The sequence below is a fragment of the Anolis carolinensis genome, chromosome 2, assembly GCF_035594765.1.
Source record: "Anolis carolinensis isolate JA03-04 chromosome 2, rAnoCar3.1.pri, whole genome shotgun sequence".
In the NCBI taxonomy this organism is placed as follows: domain Eukaryota; kingdom Metazoa; phylum Chordata; class Lepidosauria; order Squamata; family Dactyloidae; genus Anolis; species Anolis carolinensis.
The window spans coordinates 199143963-199163572 of NC_085842.1; the positions used below are offsets into that span (position 1 = coordinate 199143963).

The 19610-nt window shown below is 43.6% G+C and overlaps 1 protein-coding gene across 1 annotated transcript; it reads left to right on the forward strand.

Annotated features, from left to right (window-relative positions):
* Positions 1 to 609: 609 nt before the first annotated feature.
* fdc-sp (follicular dendritic cell secreted peptide) lies at positions 610 to 18248 on the forward strand. The gene is given in 4 exon segments (NM_001293114.1): positions 610 to 654; positions 12003 to 12072; positions 14953 to 15223; positions 18055 to 18248. Coding segments are annotated over 2 exon segments (294 nt in total). The 5' UTR covers positions 610 to 654; positions 12003 to 12018; the 3' UTR covers positions 15193 to 15223; positions 18055 to 18248.
* Positions 18249 to 19610: the final 1362 nt, after the last annotated feature.

The window sequence follows — 19610 nt, forward strand, 5'->3', positions numbered from 1 at the left end:
CTTCAATCTCCAGATATTTTATGTGAGATCTGGAAGTCCATCAGAGAGCTGTAGTCAAATGCCACAGAGACACTTCACACCTTCCTTGGCCATTATATGGCAATGTGAGCTAGCCGCACTGCTGGGAAGCTTCATTCAGACAAGGCAGAAAAGGCAGACCGGACTATGAGGAAAAAGGGACTTATGCTATAGTTCAGCCACAATCTGAATTAAGTCTTCTAGTGGAAGAAGAAGGAAGGAGGGGTCACCAAACCCGCAAATGACACCTGTTTGCTTTACACCTTTCATCTGCACTCCTTGCAAAACAAAGGCTCTTCTGGAGAATGCATACTGAAGGAAGAGGACTTCATAAGATGAGCTTCTGGGAACACACCCACCCAAATAGGGTGGGGTGGGGGATCCTAGTTTCACAATCTGAAAAGAGACAACACAGTGCTCCCTTGTAGTCCCAAACTATTTCAAAACAGGTGATTCCAAAAGCAATTATCTGTGTATTTAGAAACGATTAGGGCAACATTTCATAATCCCAGAAGATGCTTTGTGGGTCTCTCCACCCAATTCCAGGGAGTTTCAGAGCATATTTATACCCAAAGTCTGTGAATACATCTCATGGTGCCATTTCCACTGGAGTGAAAACTATCAAGAAGGAAAAAGGTAAACAAGAACATTTATACTGATATGTTTTACCTTGTCATTGATAATGGGTAAACTGAATTGGTGTCATCTGGGGAAAGTTTCAATGCCTTTTATGCTGAATGGGAAAGATAGCCGTCTCTGAGTATGTTTATTGTTGCTCTTGTTATAAATCTTCATTTTGACTCTGCCTGAAGGAGATCCTACTCCAAGGTTTTGGTAAGATTTCTACAGAGAGGGATTTACTATTGCTTTCCTCTGAGGCTGAAGAGGGTGAGTTTATTTTCATGGTCAAATGAGGATTCAAAACATAGTCTTCCAAAAATCCTAGTCCAAAATTCAATTCATTACACCATGCTGGTTGTCTCTTACTGAAACTGAGTTCTATGTTGTTCTATGGCACTCTGATTCAGAATATTGCAAAAAATTATTCTAATATCCTATCTAAATCTGTTTTGGCAGTCAGCCCACCAGAGAACATATGTTCATGGGCAGCGATATAAATATGATAAATGACAGTGCTTTAATTAGCATTTTTATTTTAAATGTGTATTCAAATTATTGAAAATGTTACTGATAGTTCAATTATATTTTAACGATAAACCTTTTTATGTATTTATTACATTATATATCTTTTAAGATGTAAGTCCGAGTTTTTTTTGGGGGGGGGGGGGGAAGTTGAGATGAATGCAAAGTACATGAATTAATGAAATGTATATTGTTATATTTTATTAATCCTCATATTCAAGTATGGGTTTTATTGAGGGGGGGAATCTATTTGCTTTCATTTTCCTTTCTTCCGGGTCCTGGACAAACAGACTCAAACAGACTTATATGAATTGTTGTTTTTACATTGTTTTTAGGCATTGAAATTTTTGCCTATTTACTGTAAGCTGCTTTGAGTCTGCTAGGAGAGAAAGGCGGGGTAAAAGTAATGTAAATAAATAAAAATAAATATGTCAAGAGTCAGACGCCAGTTAACAAACAAACAGAGTTTATTCCGAAGATAAGCCAAAAAATAACAAACACAGAAAGTATCCTTGAAACACTTCACTTATCAGTGTAGAGTAGTTTGGACAAAAATAACTCAAAAACAAGCCACGCTATTTTCCCATGCTGGCATTCAATAAAAAAACTAAAAGACGCTTCAATTCAGCTTTGGAGAACAAATAGAGTTGACTGCTAGAAAATATGCAAAATAAACGAAGGCTAGAAACCTTCCAGAAACTGCAGAGTATAACTGAAAGTGCAAAAGCCTCTCTTGGCTTCAAACCGTTTCTGAAAACAGACAGCCGGCTCTGCGGATTTAAAGGGACAGTTCCCAAAAGAAAAACAGCAAACTGGCTAGAAAACAAACAAACTAGAAGAGCAGTAAAACTGCTTCCACGGTGCAGATAAAGCCGAGAACTTCAAAGGGATGATGAATAGCCGTCGTCAGAAGAATCCAGTCAGGTCAGGAGGCAGCAGCAAATTCCGAAAGGCAAACCAGTAGTCAGAAGCAGGGAGTAGTCATCAGTCAGAGGGCGTAGACAGAAGCCAGGTCAAATTCAATCCAAAGTCCGAAGAGGGTGCAGTCATCCAAACCAGGTCCACGATAAGACACAGCGAGAGCCAAGCCAGATGATATCAGCAGCTAGAAATAGTAATCAGAATGCAGTCCAGGGAAACCCACACAGTTCCATCCCTCTGCTGCAGAGCAGTCCCAGATAACTTACATCCGAATCACAGTCCAACTCCAGTCTTCACGGAAACACAGATCCCAATGGCGCCTCAGCAACACCTTGCCACATGCAAAGTGCAGTGGCCAAACATTCCCATTTTATTCCCCTTCCTCCTGGGTGACCAAACACTCACACCCAAACACCAGGTGTCCCAAATCTACTCAGAGTCTGAACTCCACACAGCTAGAGCTCGTGGATCTGGAGTACCTAGCAATTCGTCGGAGTCCCAATCATCCTGCCCACACTTAGCCCCATGAACACTTAAAGAACCATCCTCCCTTCTCCAAGCATCCCAAGTGGGATCAGCTCCTGTAGAAACCCCAGGTTCAGTAGTATCCATAGGCCCCAAATCCCCAGACATCTCCGGTGGCTGTGCCCATTCAGTGCCCACTTCCCCAGCCACCACCTGTTCTTCAGCATCCATTTTCCCAAACTCCCCATTTGAATCTTCCTCAGAAGATCCCCCATATAGCACTCTAAGTCGCTTCCTGCGCAACTCCTCCAGTGAACCCTCATCACGAGGGTTTTTTCTTCCTCTACGAATCCCATCACCATCAACCATAATCCCCGAAGGCGCAGTCACAACAAAATAAGAACAAATGTACATCTCTTTTTCTTTTCACCTCCGGCCTTCCTTCTTTCCTTCCTTGAGTTGACCAGTCTAATTCAGCATTAATGAAATGTCTGAAAACTGAAGAGTCATGTACTCAAGCCCCTTGAACAGAATAGGTCAATCATTTGGCTTTGGTTTCTGCATTAATCTCAAATTTATTGCATCCTAAATATGAAGATTGCAATGAATTTGTAGTTAATGCTTGTCAAAAGGAAACTGAATCAAAATTTATCACTCCTGCAGATCAAACTTGTTACTTTATGAATCTAGCAATTTCTCCTTTGAATGCCAAAATTTCTCAGACTTTTCTTGGTAGATATATAATAATATATTATATAACACTTTATTTATATTCCGCTCTGTCTCCCCGAAGGGACTCAGTGCGGATTACAACATACACTGATACAGTGAAATAACAATGGCATACAAATACAAAGAACAAAGGAAAAGGCTTCTCCTTTCATCTCCTGCTTTCTGATGGCAGTGCTCAACTCTGGCTATGGGGAGGTGCTCTTATCTTGTTTCCAAGCTGAGAAGCCTGTTATCCATAGACACCTCCTGGTCGTGTTTGCCGGCATGGTTGCATGGGCGCCTTTATTACCTTCCCGCTGAAGGAGCACCTATTGATCTACTCATATTTGCATGTTTTCAAATTGCTAGATTGGCAGAAGCTAGGGCTAATAATGGGAGCTTACCCCAACCCACGGCTTCAAACTGCCAACCTTTAGTCAGCAGATTCAATAGTTCAATGGTTTAGCCCGTTGCACCATCACAGTCTTCATGCTGATGCTACGGTATCTAGAATTGAAGCTGAAGCTATCTGCATGTAAAAACACATGCTCTAACCAAGCACAGCCTCCTACTTCTTGATTAAATCTTCAAGTTAAATGTTGCCTTTGGGTCCATTTTAGATAAACATTATGCTAGTATGCTGAAAACAGTGCTCATCTCAAGGTGAAAGCATAATCAGCATTCTATTATCTAGATCCCTTTGGGTACAACTGCCACCTACTGATATGTCATTTCAGGGTGACTGTGCCGTCCGCCGGACAATAAAAAACTATAAAACTGAAACGTGCTGTCCTTTATCCGGGCGAACTGCAAATCCCTATAAGCTGTCCTATAGATATTGAACGACTGAGTCTGGATAACTTCAAAAAAGGATGTTTATTCATACAAGGTTGTAAACCTGGCACAGATCTTAAAGTTGCAGAAAATGAAACAAATTTCCATAGGTTTTAGTTGCAGAATTATCCCTGGTTCCAGAAGGCAAAGGTGATTATAAAACCACTATACCCTAATCACGCTGTCTATATTAGAAGGAGAAACTCTTTCCTTCCCTATCTTTACAGCAAAGATTAGTTCTAGAAGCGATGGAATAACCCTGCTCCTCTAACTAGAATTCCTATTCCAGATCAGTATAATTCAATACTTATCTAATTTGGATAGGCTTAGATTGGCCTGGTTTTGAGGATGATTTGTCCCAGTTAGCCTTGCACAGCTCCAGCACGTTGGAAGACTATAGCCAGAATGAAGCTCCAAAATGGAGACTAGACCCTGGTAAAAAGGGCGGTCCTAAGATGTTGCACTCTTTGACCAATCACTGCAAAGAAAACTGCAGCCAGCTCTTGCAGATTCCAAGCCACTTTTCCTAGGCTTTTGCAGCCAGAGGCTAAAACAAAATGTAAAGGAGGGAAAACAAACAAACGACCAATAGGTAAGGCAAACCATCGTCCTGGGGGACGGAACACTCCCCGCTAAATTCCCAGGATGTGGGAATTTACCAATCAAAAACATACAAACACCTTTGTATACACAACAATACAAACACTAGAACTTTAAACATCTCCAATAAGCAACACGAGGTCACTAACTGGTCTGTCCAAAATGGACACTTTGCCTCTGTTGCAAGTCTTTAATTGAACTTTCCTGACCTTACCGTCCGGGCAAGGAAAGGTCTTTAATACAATGCCCATGGGCCACGCATGGCGGGGCAAGTCTTTGTCCTTTAACAACACAACGTTGTTAACCTCAATGTTGTCCTGTGGGCTTTGCCAGATTCTTCTAGCTTGAAGCTGGCTTAAGTACTCAGCTTTCCACCTTTTCCAAAAGTGGTTGGCCAAGGACTGCACCTGTTTCCACAGGGCACGGTGAGTTCCGTCCGGAACTGGCAACATGACGTCCTTCCATCCTGGCACCTTTTGTGTCAAAATAAGTGCAGGAGTCAGTGGTTGTAAGTTCTCAGGGTCACTGGTAAGGGGAACCAGCGGCCGGTTGTTGATAATTGCGGTAACTTCCGCCATAAGTGTCACCAAAACATCATGCGTCAATGACCTATGACTCAAAAGCATGGCATTAAGGATTTTGCGACTAATACCAATCATCCTCTCCCAAACACCACCCATGTGGGAGGCGTGAGGAACATTGAAAGTCCACATAATTTGTTCAGTATTCGTAAAGTTCTGAACCTTTGGGTCTCTCCCAAACCTAGACACACAATTGAGTTCTTTGGTCGCACCTACAAAATTGGTGCCACAGTCCGACCGAATTGACTTAATTGGCCCTCTGAGGGCTATGAACCTTTTCAATGCGTTCAAAAATGATGAAGTGTCCATCCCTTCTATGACTTCTATATGGACAGCTCGTATTACTAAACAAGTAAACAAAACTGCCCACCTCTTGTTATTTACAACACCACCCCTGGTTTTCCTAGTGACAACCTCCCAAGGACCAAACACATCGATTCCCACATGGGAAAAGGGTGGGTCTGTCAAAGTCCTATCCTGAGGTAGTTCTGCCATCAACTGACTTTGACAGTTTCGTCTGAGTCGCCGACATTTGACACATTTGAAAATACAACTGTTGACCAACCTTTTGGCATTAACTACCCACAGACCTTCATTTCTAAGGGCTGCCTCAGTTAGAGTTCTACCCTGATGATGGATCCTTTCATGGTGATGCCGAACGAGCAGCAATGCAGTGTGACTATTAGGGGGTATGATGATGGGGTTTTTTATGCACGCCTTGAGTTTAGCTTTGGCTAACCTTCCTCCAACTCTCAAAATACCCTCCTTGTCTAGAAATGGGTTTAACTCACGCAAGAAACTCCGGCTGGGGGTGTCAAGCCCTTGTTCTAACCTGGCTATTTCTAGACTAAACTCATGCCTCTGAACTGACCTGAATATTACTCCCTTAGCCTTCAACATGTCCTGAACTTGCAAAGGCTGTCTATCTTTGCAGACTAAGCGATGTATAAGCCTAGCAACTGCTCTAAGAAGACTGTGCCACTCCGAAAAACGTTCAAAACGGTGTGGTTCCAGGCAAGATCTTTGGCCCATCTTGATTTCTGTGGTTGATTTGCAGGCTTTCACCTCTGCACTTCGTGAGACTTGAGCATTCATAATGTCCGAAAACCTTTGCTCATCTTTCGAGAGCGCTGTGGCTTCGTCTCTCTCAGAGACTTTGAAAATGGAGGAATACTCTGGAGTTATTGCTTGGCAGTAGACTGAGATGTGACTTAGGCAACTGCGCACAAGTGTAGGACGTCCACCTTTAAGCACCTGTGCTTGATTGGAGTCCAACGACGATGGTGGGTGCATCTTGTTTATGCACACTGGGCCTGTAACTGTCCAGCCTAGTGGTAGCAGCTGAGCAATGGGCGCCCCTGGAGGTCCCTTAACTTGGTCGTTCACATAGAACAAGTTCGGACAGTCCGCACCAAGCAGAAGGGCAATGTCCACATCTGGACGGAAAGCAGGTATGGCATTCTTTAATCGTCGCAAATGTGGATGAGCCTCCACAACTTCTCTAGTTACAATTTGTTTTTTGTTCCGAGGGATGGAGGAACACTCAATCAGGTCTGGCAACTTGAACTGCCTCTTCTGGTCGCAAGAGGAGACAACAAAGCCAGATGCTATGCGACCCTGCAACTTCTTTTTTCCTGCACACGTAGTCATAGTGTAGTCAACCATCTTGGTTTTAAGGTCAAACATGCGGAAGAACTCTGGAGTAGCCAGGGAGGCGTCGCTCTGTGAATCCAGGGCCACATAGAGTCTCTTTCTAAGCCAAGGGCTCTTGGCTGGATATACATCCGCTAGGCAGATAGGATGACAAACTCTGTACTGGTGCGAGTCAGAACACAGCTCTGTACAGGCGACTGCTGAAACCTCCACCTGCATCTCTGGTGCGGCTGGCTTGTCGGTGTCTTCGACTGCTGACTTTTCTTTTGGTGAAGCGTTCTCTTTGGGGTGGGAGATGATATTGGAGTTGTGCATTGCGGTGCAATGCTTGAGGCTGTTGCATTTCTCACACTTGATGTTTTCTTTGCAGTTGGATGCAAAGTGTGGAGTTGCTCCACAGCATCTAAAGCAGATTCCCTGCTTTTGAACTAGCTGTTGCCTTTCTTTGTATGTCTTTCTACTAAACTCCCTGCAGTTGGCCAAGCTGTGAGGCTTTTGGTGGATAGGGCAAAGCAACTCTTTTACCTCCGACCTGGGTTCATCAGTCTTGTGTTGAGTTTCGACTGCCTTTACGCTGACAGGTCTATTGGCCTCTCTAGGTGGTTTCTTGTCCACTTCAGATGCCTTCCCTGGATGGGTCCCTTGGTATAAGGTGGGGAGGCCCGTCTGCGGATCATTCCTTTCTCTGGCCGCCCTGGTGATGAACTGGATCAAATGAGAAAATGGAGGGTATGCCTGGGAGTGGGCCTCCTTGTAGTTGAAGACCTCCTGTCCCCAGCGTTCTTGCAAAGTGAAGGGCAGCTTGGTCAAGATCTGCCTCTGGGACAGGTGCTGATCGAGGCACTTCAAACCGGGCAGTTCTGGATTCTCCTTGGCCGACTCTAATTCCGTAAGGAGATCGCTAAGGTCCCACAAGAGTTTGAAGTCTTTGAGTTTTAAAGCTGGGAACCTTTGGAGCTTGTCCATAAGAGATGCTTCAATCTCTGTGCTGGCCCCATACCTCTGCTGCAACCTGGCCCAGGCCTTTTCCAGGGCTTTGTCGGGATCGGCTACGTGGGCTGCGTAGATCTTCTTAACTTGTGAGGATGAGGCTGGGCCCAACCATGCAGCCAAAAGAGTCAGTTCTTCCTCAGGCAATAACTTTAAGTCTCTGATTGCTCTCTGGAAGGTGGCCTTCCAGAGAAGAAATTCCTCAGGCTTGTCCGAAAACTTTTCGACACCCTTGTCCTTAAGATCTCTTCTGGGGCTTCTGATGATGGAGACAAGCTGGGACTCTGGCGTCGAAGGGAACAATTGAGGAGTTTGCTGTTGTGGAGTGGACTCCCACCGTGTACCTTGCGTCAACCTTTGGCCTCTTGGAGGGATGACATCGACCACTGACGAATCGATGGTTCCCTGTGCAGCTGTCTGTAGGGGCCAACTAGCACTCGGCCTTGAGGCCCTGATTGACTGACCTAGGGTTTTAGCAGGAGGCACAGGTAGCTCGAGCAAGGGTGAGCTCCCCGCTATGACGCTCTGCTCTGCAGGAAACTCAAAAGTGACTTTGGGGCCCTGCTCTGGGTAAGGAGAGAAGTCTCCCTGTTCCTCATCCGAAAACTGGCTGTTCATGCTGCCAAGGTGCGCAAACACTTTGGCAGAAGGATCCTGTATTGGTAACTGGCTTACATTTTCTTCTGTGAGTGGCTCAATTAGGGCTTTGGCCAAAGTCTCAGCCCTTACCCTTTTGGCTGCGGCATCCATCTTTATTCTAAGCATTTCTATTTCACATTGCCTTTGGGCCTGTTCTATTTGCATTTTGCTTTGCAGTCGTTGCTCTTCTTCTTTAAAGGGAAGGGTGAGATCAGCTGCCTTAGCATCAGCCTCCGCCCCCGCTACCTTGCTCTTTAGCTCCAGACGTGCAGCCTCCTTAATGTGCAAGGCAGCTAGGGAAGAGATGGCACTCCCAGCAGCAGAAGACTTGCTAGAGTGGCTATGTTTAGATGATGCACACTCCCTTAGTTTAGATACCTGGCTAGAGCGGTTGGACTTAAGACTAAGTGCCACAGCAGGTGATTTTAAAAGATTGGTCTCATGGCTGCATAAGGAAGACTGATTTCCTTTTGGCTCAGACCTTAGATTAACAGGTGGAGAACTAAATTCCAAGGCATCTAGAATTGCCCTCACCTTATTTTCTTTCTCATTAGTGTCAGCTAAGACACTCACTATTTCTAACTCTGAATCCTTGGCGTTAATGCGCTCGAGGACCTGGACTATCTTAGACACCAAACCCCTCCAGAGACCGAAGGTCTCTTCAAGGTCGGTCTGTAATATGGATGGCACCCTTGTAATACCCAAGCTCTCAATTCTGTCCATCAATGTTACAATTCGCTCCCATGCCGAACCTAACCTCACATGGAGGAGCTCCTTTTCATCTATTAGATGGGCTAGCATCTTGGCTGAAGGGTGCTTTATCCTTTGGGGCCTTTCATTCCTACTTTCAGCCTCAGAAGGAGGTATACCATCTGTATCATCTTGAAATTGCATAGACATTATGTATTCTTAATAGCAAGTAAATTTACAACAAAAGCAAATACAACATACCAGCAAGTAAATTTACAATAAAAGCAAATGCAATATATAATACAATGCACAACACTTAACCATAGCAATATATATCACTAAGTAACTATACTTTACAAAGATTGTGACCTTTGGCGCCAGATTTTAGTGGGCAAGCTGCAAAATGCCAACTGACAGCAACTTGCCACTTGATACCTCCCTTGCCCGAGTGACGTAAACTGCCAAAATGGCGACTTCGCCAAATTTTCAAGCACCTCGTGCTCTGCGGCTCGAGGCCTGCCGCCGAAGGAGCACCGAGGCTGGCTTTGGAAAGGAGGAGAGAAAAGACGCCTCCTCCCCGCTGTGAAGGGAGGTCACCACCGCAGGACGATGAAGCAGGTCACCACCGCAGGACGATGAGGCAGGTCACCACCGCAGGACGATGAGGCAGGTCACCACCGCAGGACGATGAGGCAGGTCACCACTGCCAGGCGATGAGGCAGGTCACCACCGCAGGACGATGAGGCAGGTCACCACCGCAGGACGATGAGGCAGGTCGAAGCCGGCCGAGTGCTCCGGCCGAACTCGCAGCAGCGTTGCCAGGCCTGTCCAGGTTCTAGCCTGGTTCTGGTGGGCTTCACGCCTCAGAGCCAGCCAAAGAACTGTCGCTGGTGCTCCGCGGCTCGAGGTCTACCGCCGAGGGAGCCCTGGACGTTGCTGGGAACTGCACAGCCTGTGCAAACCCAGAAAGCCACTGGGCCACGTGCGCACACGCGAGCCAAATAGCAAGGAAATAGAGCCCCACTATTTGACTCCTTCAGGTCTGAGAGCGGGCTCCACTGCCTCAGACGCTGGTAGAGTCTTTAGGTATGCAGACTGAGCTCAGGCGGAAAAGCCGCGGCCTAAACTAAACTTCCTAAACTATAAAAAACTATAAGCCGTGCAAGCTAGCTCAAGCGGAAAAACCGCTGATCTACCTCAAAACTGTGCCGTCCGCCGGACAATAAAAAACTATAAAACTGAAACGTGCTGTCCTTTATCCGGGCGAACTGCAAATCCCTATAAGCTGTCCTATAGATATTGAACGACTGAGTCTGGATAACTTCAAAAAAGGATGTTTATTCATACAAGGTTGTAAACCTGGCACAGATCTTAAAGTTGCAGAAAATGAAACAAATTTCCATAGGTTTTAGTTGCAGAATTATCCCTGGTTCCAGAAGGCAAAGGTGATTATAAAACCACTATACCCTAATCACGCTGTCTATATTAGAAGGAGAAACTCTTTCCTTCCCTATCTTTACAGCAAAGATTAGTTCTAGAAGCGATGGAATAACCCTGCTCCTCTAACTAGAATTCCTATTCCAGATCAGTATAATTCAATACTTATCTAATTTGGATAGGCTTAGATTGGCCTGGTTTTGAGGATGATTTGTCCCAGTTAGCCTTGCACAGCTCCAGCACGTTGGAAGACTATAGCCAGAATGAAGCTCCAAAATGGAGACTAGACCCTGGTAAAAAGGGCGGTCCTAAGATGTTGCACTCTTTGACCAATCACTGCAAAGAAAACTGCAGCCAGCTCTTGCAGATTCCAAGCCACTTTTCCTAGGCTTTTGCAGCCAGAGGCTCAAACAAAATGTAAAGGAGGGAAAACAAACAAACGACCAATAGGTAAGGCAAACCATCGTCCTGGGGGACGGAACAGTGACAGACAGTGTAGTTCAATAGATTAGGAGAGTGTGGGACAGGGTAAAACTGCAACTGGAAAAAGCTTGATCAAATATTTGCTAGGATCACATACGGTTCTAAATTCTATTTATGTTTGTTTTTCAAAGTATTCAGGTATCCCCCTTCCACTGAAAATGTACTCCTCAAGAGTAAAGTCTAAAAATGCAATGCTATAGAAGGACAAGAAAATAGCCAATAAAGCTGATGAATCCAACAATTTAAACTCATAGGAGGCTGATTGTTGTGCAACTAGAATGGAAAGAAAAGGAATAAAAAGATATTAGATAATGAGAAAATGAATTGGGAGTGGGAAGCCAAAGCACTAGATTTCATTGAAGAATGCATTTTATCATCTGGAGCCACTGTCAAGCTGTTTCAAATTTGCATTTTTCTTGTCTACCCGGGTAATTTCTTCACCTAGATGTTCTGCTGCTTGTCCACTTTTAATGCCTTCAGGTATGTGTGTGTGCATGTACCAATATGCATCACCAATATGCATCAGTTCAGCTCTAATCTATATAAAGAAAAATGTAATGTCCGTCAGTGAGGGACCTCATATCTCCCAAACTACTCCACTGAATGCTATCAAATTTTGGCACAACATAGCATTCAAACTGCCACGTGTTTTAAGCCTACTCTCAAAAACCTGACACACCTGAGAAAGGTAAAATCTTACCCACAAGCAACCACCAATCAGTCTCCTTCTCCCTCAGCTACTGTCCTAACAGTGGCTGGGTACAGCTAGTTAATGATAAAATTCAGTTTTTACTTAACAGTAGTTTTGATTTTTTTTCTCTCTCTCAGTTTCCTTAGAGTTTTCTCAAACAGAATGAAGGCTCTACTTGTGCTTGCCTGCCTTTTGGTTCTCACTGTGCCTTTTGAGGTAAGTCCAAAGAGTTGAACCCTGCACCTCTATTTTGGGTCAACAGCAAGAATGGCCAAACTACTGATTCTGTGGTAGGCTGCCATCCATAGCTACTACCCAGTATATGATGTCGAGAAGTGCAGGCCCAGTTCAACAGTATTGCTGATAGGCTACATTTTATGTTTACTTTCATAGTATCTTAGATTGATAGAGATGGAAGGAACCCTCAAGAATCCAAACCCCTGCCATGTAATGACCTCTTTTTAAAGGAAGGGTGGACAACTGTGGGAGGCTACAGGCTGCATTATCCCCCACACACCCCAAGATGTGCATTCAGTGCATATCTGTCACTGCACTGAATGCAAAAAAAAAAAAGTCTCCAAATGCCTTCTATGGGCATGGGAGCATTGTCACTATGTTCCTCCCACTGGAACGTTTTAGGTGCCAGTGGGAGGAACACTCACTTCCTTTCCATCTACTTTTTTTTTTTTAAGAAATGTCATTTCCTGTGCCTGAAATTATACAGAGGGGACAAAACTATGGAAAAATATCACCCATGACACCACTGGGAGGGATCTGAAGGCATTTTTGAACCCTGTCCCTGGGGCTGTATGTAGCTCAGGACCACATATTGTCCATACAAGGCTGAAAGAACTCCTGTGAAGATCTCTCTCTAGGGCTATTTATCACACTCTTTTTCTCTGAAAGTTTTTCCTAAAGCTAGGTTGAATCCTTTTTCTTGTGAATTTGAATCCATTGTTTCCTGGTCTTTGGAACATCAAAATCAAGCTTGCACCACATTTAATATCATATCACTTCAGTTATTTAAAGATGGTTATTATATCTCACATACGTGTGTGTATGTATGTGTGTGTGTGTGTGTGTGTGTGTGTATTTACACAAACACATATCCAAACATAAACCTGGAGCGTTGTGTGATTTCCAGGTTATAAGGCTTTGTGGCTGTGTTTTAGCAGCATTTTCTCCTGATGTTTTACCTGCATCTGCAGATGCCAGCCACAAATGCAGGTGAAACATCAGGAAAAGTGCTGCTAGAACATGGCCATACAGCCTGGAAACCACACAACACTCCTGTGATTCCAACCATGAAAGCCTTAGACAGTACAAAGATTTATCATTGAATACTAAAAGTTAGGATTGTTCAAGCCATCATACAGTAGAGTCTCACTTATCCAACACTTGCTTATCCAATGTTCTGGATTATCCAACGTATTTTTGTAGTCAATGTTTTCAATACATCATGATATTTTTTGTGTCCAGAGGAGGGCAACTAAAATGATCAAAGGTCTGGAGAACAAGCCCTATGAGGAGAGGCTTAAAGAACTGGGCATGTTTAGCCTGCAGAAGAGAAGGCTAAGAGTAGACATTATAGCCATGTATAAATATTTGAGGGGAAGTCATAGGGAGGAGGGAGCAAGCTTGTTTTCTGCTGCCCTGCAGACTAGGACAAGGAACAATGGCTTCAAACTACAGGAAAGGAGATTCCACCTGAACATCAGGAAGAACTTCCTCACTGTGAGATCTGTTAGGCAGTGGAACTCTCTCCCCCAGACTGTGGTGGAGGCTCCTTCTTTGGAGGCTTTTAAACAGAGGCTGGATGGCCATCTGTCGGGGGCGCTTTGAATGCGATTTCCTGCTTCTTGGCAGGGGGTTGGACTGGATGCCCCATGAGGTCTCTTCCAACTCTACTATTCTATGATTCTATGATTTTATGTTGGATAAGTGAGACTCTACTGTATTTCCAATTTCTAATTATGATTGTGAAAGCTGGACAGTGAACATAGTTGACAGGAAGAAAATAAATTCAGACTTGTTTTGCTGGAGAAGAGTTTTGCAGATGCCATTGATTGGTAAACAGACAGATAAATGGGTCCTAAAGCAAATTAATTCTGAATACTTCCTAGAGGCCAAGATGACTAAGCAAAGACTGTTGTAATTTGGCCATATCAAGAGAGGAAATGACTCATCAGAAAAGACAGCAATGCTTTCTGTAAGGAATAGTAGGGGAAAAAGGAAGACTGCAATCCAGATGAATTGGCTCAAGCAAGAAAGCTGAGTCTGCAAGAACTGAGCAGAGCTTTTGATGATGAGGTGACTTGGAGGTATCTAATTTCTACCTCCTCATCACATGGAGAGAAGGAAGCATCTTAGCACGCTGCCAGGACACTTCCTCCTCAGAGCTCACCGGTTGCCATCACATGACATGTGGCAACTTCTGATGGGGCTCCATAGAGGAGGTGTCCTGGCAATGTGCTGCATTCTTCCCTGGGAAGATGGGAGGCTTGTTGTGTTCCATAGAGAAGAATGGGGGGAGGCTGGGTGGTGACGCTTCCCCTGTGGGATAAAGTAAGGGATGCCGGAGGAAATGTGGGGTGTGGGACAACGGTTTTCCCCTGCTGCCCCATAGATTTGCCATGCTGCATGACGAATTGCCCCAATTCCCCATGGATTCAGATCTCAGTGTGATGAAGTCCCTGGTATCACCAGAAACCTAAGTCCACTTGACAGCAATCAGCAAAACAATTGGCTCTCATCCTAATAATCTCTTCTCCAAGCTAGTAATATCCAAATCCCTTATCTGTTCTCTACAGGTCTTTTATTTTATATTCCAGTAGTCTTTAAAAGATAGTGTGGAAAGTGACCAAGCATAATAGAATACTGATGCAGAATGAAATTCATCCCCTCCAAATAAATCTACTAATGCAATAAGAACAAAACAATTAAAAGTGAAATAAGGTATATTGACCGAAACTGTTTCTTGCAAACTTGATATTATCAGAGAAAGAGTGTATTTTTTGAGCCTTGACAATGATGGCAAGCTAAAGATGCAAGTATGTTTATCAATTTCTCTCCTGTCTTCTCTCTCTACCATCTCAGGCCAGTGGCAGCAGAAGTGGAAGCAAGGAAAGAAGGGGGTACCGTCCACGGCCTTTCTATCGCCCAAACTCCTACTATCCCCCAAACCCCTACAATCCTTACCAAGGGCAACCACCTTTCCCAGGCCCTATGAGATATCCTTACCCTCCAATGTATTATTATTATGTCCCTGTCCCAATACCAGCTACAACAACTGCAGCTACAACAACTACAACAGCTACTACTGCTACTACTAAATAAGTAGTGTCTAATAAAATCCATCTGCCAACTGGTAAGTGCCTACTTAAATATCTCAGCAATAGAAAAGACAAGGGTACATAGCTGTAAGCTGCCATTTAGATGTGTTGCCATGAATGATCCAAAACTGGGAAAATGCTACCTGTTTTTCTATAACTCTCAACGCCACCCAATCATCATAGCTAGTTGGTGGATTCTAGGGCAGATATAATCCCCTCCTGTCAACTTTTTTAAAAGTTCCAGCTAGATCCCAATGCTTTAATGCAGTTCCTTAAGTTGTGGTGACCCCTAACCAAAAAAAAAGAAAAAAAGATTTTCATTGCAACTTCATAACTGTTTTGCTACTGTAACATAATTTTGCTACTGTTATGAATTGTAATATAAATATCTGATATGCAAGATATATTTTCTTTCACTGATCCAAATTTGGCACAAATACCCGATATACCCAAATTTGAATACTGGTGGGGTTGAGGGATTGATTTTGTCATTTGGGAGTTGTAATTGTTGGGATTTATAGTTCGCCCAATATCAAAGAGCATTCTGAACGCCATCAGTGATGGAATTGAACCAAACGTGGCATGCAGAACTCCCATGACTAACAGAAAATACGGGAAGGCTTTGGTGGGCATTGACCTTGAGTCTTGAAGTTGTGGTTCACCTACATCAAGAGAGCACTGTAGACTCAAACAATGATTGATATGGACCAAATTTGGCACAAATACTGAACACCCAATGTGAACACTGGTGGAGTTTGGGGAAAATAGACCTTGACATTTGGGAGTTGTAGTTGTTGGGATTTTTAGTTCACCTACAATCAAAGAGCCCCTTGAACTCCTCCAAGAGATAGAATTGGGCCAAACTTCCTACACAGAACCCAAATGACTAGCAGAAAATACTGGAGGGATTTGAGTTCCTAAGACCATCAGAAATATGGGTTTTTGGATGGTCTTTGTCGACCCCTCTGAAACCTCCCTCGTGACCTCCCCCAGGGGTCCCGACCCCCAGGTTGCGAAACACTGTGCTAGACCCTTAGTCTATTAAAAAAAATAGTTCGCACTAACCAGTAATAAATTTAAGAAGTAAATAGCAAGGGAGAGTTTATAAAGCAGTGCAAAAATGTGTGTGTGTGTGTGGGGGGGGGGAACAATGCTGAACAGCACTAAGGGAAAATAATCTGCTTTTAAAATAATGCAGGGTGGTGCTGTATATATTACGGAGAGCTATCCTTGTATATCTCTCTGCTTTCCAAACTTTTCATGTTGGTGACACACTTTTGAGGCACACATCCTTTCGCGATACGGTAACTGACAATAGATTTTTTTATTACTTAGAAATGAATCCATTTCAGTGGTAATTACTGCAACTCAATCCACAAATTGGGCAAATTATAAAAGTTATAACAGTACCCACACTTGAACAGCACCAACACTCTGCTTCTATAGTGGTTAAACGTCTTTGGGAGTTTTAAGGCTAGATCATCCAGAGCTTCTTTGACTGTGTCTTCCTGCCTGGCTGGATGAGATTGGACTAGATGCCCTTTGGAATCTCTTCCAGTGAAATCTCCATCTCTGCAGGTTTTTGAACTGAGGCTGGATGGCTGTTTGATGGGAGGGCTTTGACTGACTTCCTGCCTGATTAAAGGGTGTTGTGTTGGACTAGATCAGGCATGGGTAAATTTTTGCCCTCCAGGTGTTTTGGACTTCAACCTCCACAATTTGTAACAGCCTACTGTTAGGAATTGTGAGAGTTGAAATCCAAAAAAACACCTGGAGAGCCCAAGTTTGCCCATGCCTGGACCATATGCTCTTTGGGGGTCCCTTCCTCCTCCGGCTCACTTTCCTCAGCATTGCCTTTGTTTGTGGGGACAGGAGTAGGCAGAGGAATATTTTTCAGGTGACACACCTAGGATCTATAGGCAATGCACTAGTGTGTCCTGACACAGTTTGGAAAGCTCTGCTCTTTGGAAGCACATTGATTCCAAAATGGTATTATTTGTATGCAGTACAAACAGCTGTGGTCCTAAAATGGCTTCGTAAGTATGGACATTGTTGCACTGCAATTCCCAACAGTAGTAGAGCCAATGGTGAGGGATGCCGGGAGTTCGACTCCAACAATACCCAGGCTGTTTCCATGGCTGAGCCGGGATTTGAACTCTGGCCCCTTCTACACTGCCATACAATCCAGATTGTTAAAGCTTTGAACTGGATTACAGAGTCCCCGGAGGCACAGTGGGTTAAACCGCTGAGCTGCTGAACTTGCTGACCGAAAGGTTTGTGGTTCAAATTTGGGGAGAGGGGTGAATTCCCGTTATTTAGCCCTAGCTTCTGCCAACCTAGCAGTTCGAAAACATGCCAATGTGAGTATATCAATAGGTACCACTTTGGCAGGAAGGTAACAGTGCTCCATGCAGTCATGCTGGGCACATGACATAGGCGGTGTCTATAGACAATGCCGGCTCTTCAGCTTAGAAATGGAGATGAGCACCAACCCCCAGAATCGGACACGACCAGACTTAATGTCAGGGGAAACCTTTACCTTTACTTATGTGAGTCTACACTGCTATATAATCCAGTTTTAAGCAGATTATCTGGATTTTATATGGCAGGGTAGAAGGAGCCTCCGTTTTCCAGAATCATCGTCCAATGCTTAGACCACTATATCAAACTGGCTCTTGGAACCCTATCCTCACATCCCAAATTAGAGAGGTCCTTTAAAGTTTAGACTAAAACCCAGAACATATCCCCTGCCTCACTTATATTGGAAGCAACAATTGTGATTGACACAGACTTTTTATCATTAAGGAAACAAAGACAAATATTTACTTTTTCGGTGCTAATACGTTTTTTTTCTATTGTGTTACAGGTCTTGCAGAGATGTCTTTCATAATCACCTCTACAAGGTCCTAAGAAACAGTCTTGTTTCTGGTTCTTTATAATTAATATAACCCGAATAATCTTGATCTTGAATTTCTTAGTGGTGTTTTCCACATCTTCATTTAAACTTCAAAATGTAAAGCTTTGCAATATATTATTTTCAATAAACATGACCAAGCATCACTAGTGTTTCTTCACTTTGCATTTTTATTTGATGTTGGCTTATAAATGAAAAAAGAAAGTGTTTCTAGGTGTTTATCTTTGGAAACAATGGCAACATGTTATCATGCCATTTGAAAGAAATTATAAAACAGCAGGTTAAACCGTTGAGCTGCTGAACTTGCTGACCGAAAGGTCGGCAGTTCGAATCCGGGGAGCAAGGTGAGCTCCCGCTGTTAGCCCCAGCTTCTGACAACCTAGCAGTTTGAAAACATGCAAATGTGAGTAGATCAATAGGTACCACTTGGGCAGGAAGGTAATGGCGCTCCATGCAGTCATGCCGGCCACATTACCTTGGAGGTGTCTACAGAACATGCTGGCTCTTTGGCTTAGAAATGGAGATGAGCACCAACCCCCAGAGTTGGACCCGACTAGACTCAATGTGAGGGGATAACCTTCACCCATAAAACACAAACCAAGTAAATGGGGAAGAATAGAAACTCCAGTTTTAAAAGTGTAACAAAGATGTGCTGAAGGGCTTCTATTCTGCAAAAGGATCTTCTGAGACTACACATCACTTTTGGTGATTTCCAGAAGAGGCAATTCACTTTTTTTTTTCACCAGAAGAAGGAGAGTTTGGGGCAGTCTGGAGAGGTTTTAGGGGCCATAAAAAGCCCCAAGTTTGCCCAGGGTGTACCCTTGTTGTCATTTAGCACAGGATTTGATGCAATCGCTATAGAATAAAGCCATTAATGTAAAAGCACTTCAACTTGAAATAGTAATGACATAGCATATTGAGTTCAATTAAACCCCCTGGAAAGTCCCAGATTTTGTCCCTTTTCTTTCCAATTTTATTCTGGAGATCCATACACACTTTATCTACATGAGCATTTTTTCTTTCACCTACCAGTATAACCAGAGTATTTTTATACCAGACTTTTGGTTGGTTTATTTTAACCCAGTATAAAATTGGAAAGAACAGGGACAAATCTGGGATGTTTCATTCAGTCTAGATGTGCCCAATAGAAGAGTTTCCTAGAGTAGCTGAATGGCAATAAATTCTACAACTCCACACACTCCAAAATTCAAAACCGTTCACATAGGTTTTTTAAAATATCCATATGGACCAACCCCCAGAGTCGAACACGACTGGACTTAATGTCAGGGAAAACCTTTGCCTTTACCTTATAAATGAAACATAAGTGAATTTTGTGTACACAAGGAAGTTTCAGATGTGGATGTTTACAGTGTGATCCCTATGGAGGATACATTTCCAAGACATTCAACAGGTCTCCCATTTCTTAAAATTCAGCTGTGGTGGAAAAGTGCAAGGGGATCTCTAACACTTCAACAGTGGTAGGCATCATTTGAGCAATTGTGGCATAA